Source organism: Notothenia coriiceps, unplaced genomic scaffold (genome assembly GCF_000735185.1).
Source record: "Notothenia coriiceps isolate Sejong01 unplaced genomic scaffold, NC01 NC01_scaffold00028567, whole genome shotgun sequence".
Taxonomy (NCBI): domain Eukaryota; kingdom Metazoa; phylum Chordata; class Actinopteri; order Perciformes; family Nototheniidae; genus Notothenia; species Notothenia coriiceps.
The window spans coordinates 1-3,338 of NW_011361268.1; the positions used below are offsets into that span (position 1 = coordinate 1).

General features: G+C 37.4%; 1 protein-coding gene across 2 annotated transcripts; it reads right to left on the bottom strand.

Annotated features, from left to right (window-relative positions):
• Positions 1-526: 526 nt before the first annotated feature.
• Positions 527-2,085, bottom strand: LOC104958278 (nuclear RNA export factor 1-like). Of its 2 annotated transcripts, XM_010785999.1 has the most exons (3): positions 1,763-2,085; positions 1,188-1,247; positions 527-763 (listed from the first exon to the last, which is right to left on the bottom strand). In XM_010785999.1, the coding sequence occupies exons 1-3, from the start codon at positions 1,794-1,796 to the stop codon at positions 549-551; spliced, it is 309 nt and encodes a 102-aa protein (XP_010784301.1). In that variant the 5' UTR covers positions 1,797-2,085; the 3' UTR covers positions 527-548. The 2 variants fall into 2 exon arrangements, with proteins under 2 accessions (XP_010784301.1, XP_010784302.1); XM_010786000.1 differs by lacking the exon at positions 1,188-1,247 and having other exon boundaries at positions 1,313-1,954.
• Between the last annotated feature and the right edge of the window lie 1,253 nt (positions 2,086-3,338).

The window sequence follows — 3,338 nt, forward strand, 5'->3', positions numbered from 1 at the left end:
CCACATTCCTCATTTTATTGCAGGACGTTGCTGTTGTCTCCTTCTCAAGTCACTTATGAAACTACGACTTTAATCTCGTATTTATGACTTTATTCTCGTAACATTGCGACTTTATTCTCGTAATATTACGACTTTATTCTCGTAACTATAAATTTATTCTAGTATTATTACGACTTTATTCTCGAAATCTCTCTTTTTTTTCCTTCTAAGTTTGGCCCTAATACTCTGTCGTACTAGTACAGTAAAGTTCAAATACAGATTATTTCAGTTCATCGAAATGCTGCACCTTAATGTTTATTTTATTATATTTTGTATTTATTTGAGTGAATTACATTTTTCACAGTTTAATAATAATTAAAAAAATATATATATATTTTATGTTTTGTGATAATTTTTTCTGCTGTACCGAAAACGTACCGAACCGAACCGTGACCTAAAAACCGAGGTACGTCCCGAAATGTTTGTGAACCGTTACACCCCTAACATAAATACATACATACATATCTGAAGACAATGTTAAACTACCATACAAAGTTGGTCACCCTCACTTACAATCTGTTTTGAGAGCTGTTGTCCTGAGAGCTGTCACTCATAGTTACATCTACGTCAGTATCGTCAAACCGAGATCGTGGCCCAGTACCCCCGAAGTCTCCAGAGTGGCTTCCCCGTTGGCGGACCCTGCGGGACCCTTCATATGACCGACCCTTGTGGGAGCCTCTTCCTTTGCGGCTGCGAAACTGTGGTCCGGTTCTGTCATCATGCTCTAAAAAAAGTGAACAGAGTTCAAATATCAGTTATATTTGAATTAAATATCTCTCCACGAACATACACAATAACAAAAATAATAAACTAATCAAAATTATATCATACCAAATGTTAACATATAAATCAAAGATGTAGCCTATAGGCACATTTTAAATAATCCACTATGATGAGACAATGGCAGTGAATGTAGGGAGCCATAATTGCTCATTCTGCTTGCAGTGTGAGTGACCTATAACCTGCACAGCTCACATATCTAATGTCTCAGAAAGAAAAAAACATTAATTATTGACCTACATATTTACATTCCGTTCAAATACTATAAGCTATGCTTTGGTATAATAACAATAAAGTTATGGGTAAATATTTGTATCCATTAGGTAACATTATTAGATCTCGAGGGCTAGCCTAACATATAAGTTTACCTCCAAATACCATGCAACCAGTGCTTCTGACCTCCCTCCTCACCATAAACTCTCCTCGGTCTGAAGAGAAACGGCACAAGTAGCAAAGAAGATGCGTGGTTAATGGTCAAGTAAACAGGTCTTACCGTTGTAGTAGTTTCCTCCTTCAGCCATATTTCTGGAACCGTGTTACATCAACAACAAAAAACCACAGCACTTCGTGGAAAAACAATAGTGGCACGGCTTCGATTCTCTCTTTGAAGAACCACAAACACAAGGCTGTGAAATAAGTAGTTTCAAAGGAGACACAATGGCGAGCACGGCGTGTCTGAGTGCTAACTAGCATGTGGCTATGCTAGCTAGCTTCTCCTTCTGTCTGCTCGTTGACGGGAAGACAGCGGAAATACAACGCTTTTTCTCTTCCGGGGCAAGAACATAGCTCGGGGACTTTAAACAAACAACTATTTAATTTGAGGACGAAAGCTTAATACATTCACAAAACTAAACGCATCACAATATAACATTTAAGCATGGCTAACATTAGCTTTGATATGAGTGGTTAGCTCCAGCTGCTGTAGTGTTACTGTGAAACCTACGTGGAAAAGTTTGGTCCGGTGAACGCAGAGCCATAATGAGGAATGTCTAACAACGTAGTTAAACACTAGACGACATTAAATAAACTCCAATGCTATATTAAATGTCCCCATGTTGTTCTACGGACACACGGACGAAAGCCGAGCAGCATTCAGCCCAGGGTTTGCCCGTTGACTGTTATGGTAACCAACGTAGAAATGATAACAATAAAGTCAACAAACAGCATGTTCGTGTATTTGTGAATCTAGGGAGCCGCTCATTCTGCTTGTGGTGTAACCATATACATGTGTGAAGTATAACCTGCAGATCTCAAATAACTATTGTCTCAGGGAGAGAAATCCATACCTTATAGACATAAGCATTAACTGTTTTCAAATGATTCTGTTCAAAGACCAAAAGCGAGTGTTTGGTATTATTTTAATAATAACAAATAAAATCTTATTGATTAAGTTCTGGCTAAATACTTTTTTCTATAAGGTAGATCTCGAGGATACCTTCAAATACCATTTATTGTGTTATATTTAACATTCATTTAATTTCTTCTATTCTCTATCAATGTTTTGATATATTGTTGCATTTAATTATCTCCTACTATGTCAATATTATGTTATATATAATTCATTTTATTTAAAATGTATGATTCTGCTATCTATTACTTCTCATTATAAATATACAGGCACTACATTCATGTTGACATCTGTGTACTTGAGTAGTACACTACTGTTTTGTATCTGTGTATATAAAATATGTCATAAATGTTTTAAGTATTACATATACACGCACTACAGTAACCAGCCTACCACAAATATTTGTTTTCATTTATTTTTGTATTTATGATTATATCTATAATCCTAGTGGATCGCCGGAGCTGTATTAGATTAACATGCTTATTTTAGTTGTAAGTGTGCACTGTCTTGATGGAGCATATGTGGATATACAGGAAAGGAGTGAGCATAGGGTCGAGTTGTCGATTCTTGTTGTTTTCTGTGACTATTTTCCTCACCCTCTCAGACTTTCAGTTGCGCGTGCTGCTAAAGAGACGCTCTACCATGGAAACCAAACAATAGTGTAGCGGTATTAAAGTCTGAGTGGAAACAGGCCTGAGTAAATCTGATTTTGTCAGAAATCGGGAGAAATATGACCCCGGGAGGAAACCGGGAGAGGGCAGTGAAATCGGGAGTCTCCCGCGAAAATCGGGAGGGTTGGCAAGTATGAGTGAGCCATTGCCATTTGCAACTGGCTTCAGTGGTGACCTTTTTCGTGATTTATCAATCTAACATTAGGCCTACAGTTTTCAGGGTCTGCCCATAGACTGTATATATGAGTCTGCCACTCACTGGTGCAGGGACACTTTGACAAGGCCAATTTAACTTTATTTATTTGTAAATGTTCAACTAGTAAACCATGTCATCCCCGTCAGATTTATCCCTATCGATATATCTATTTTGACTCCCATAATTACTCGAATTTACCCCAAAGAAAAACTACAAGGCTGTGTGCAGTGTGAGAAAAAGTTTTTAGAGAGTACTTGTCCATGGACAAGTGAGTTTGGCAATTTACTTGTCCGAATACATTTTT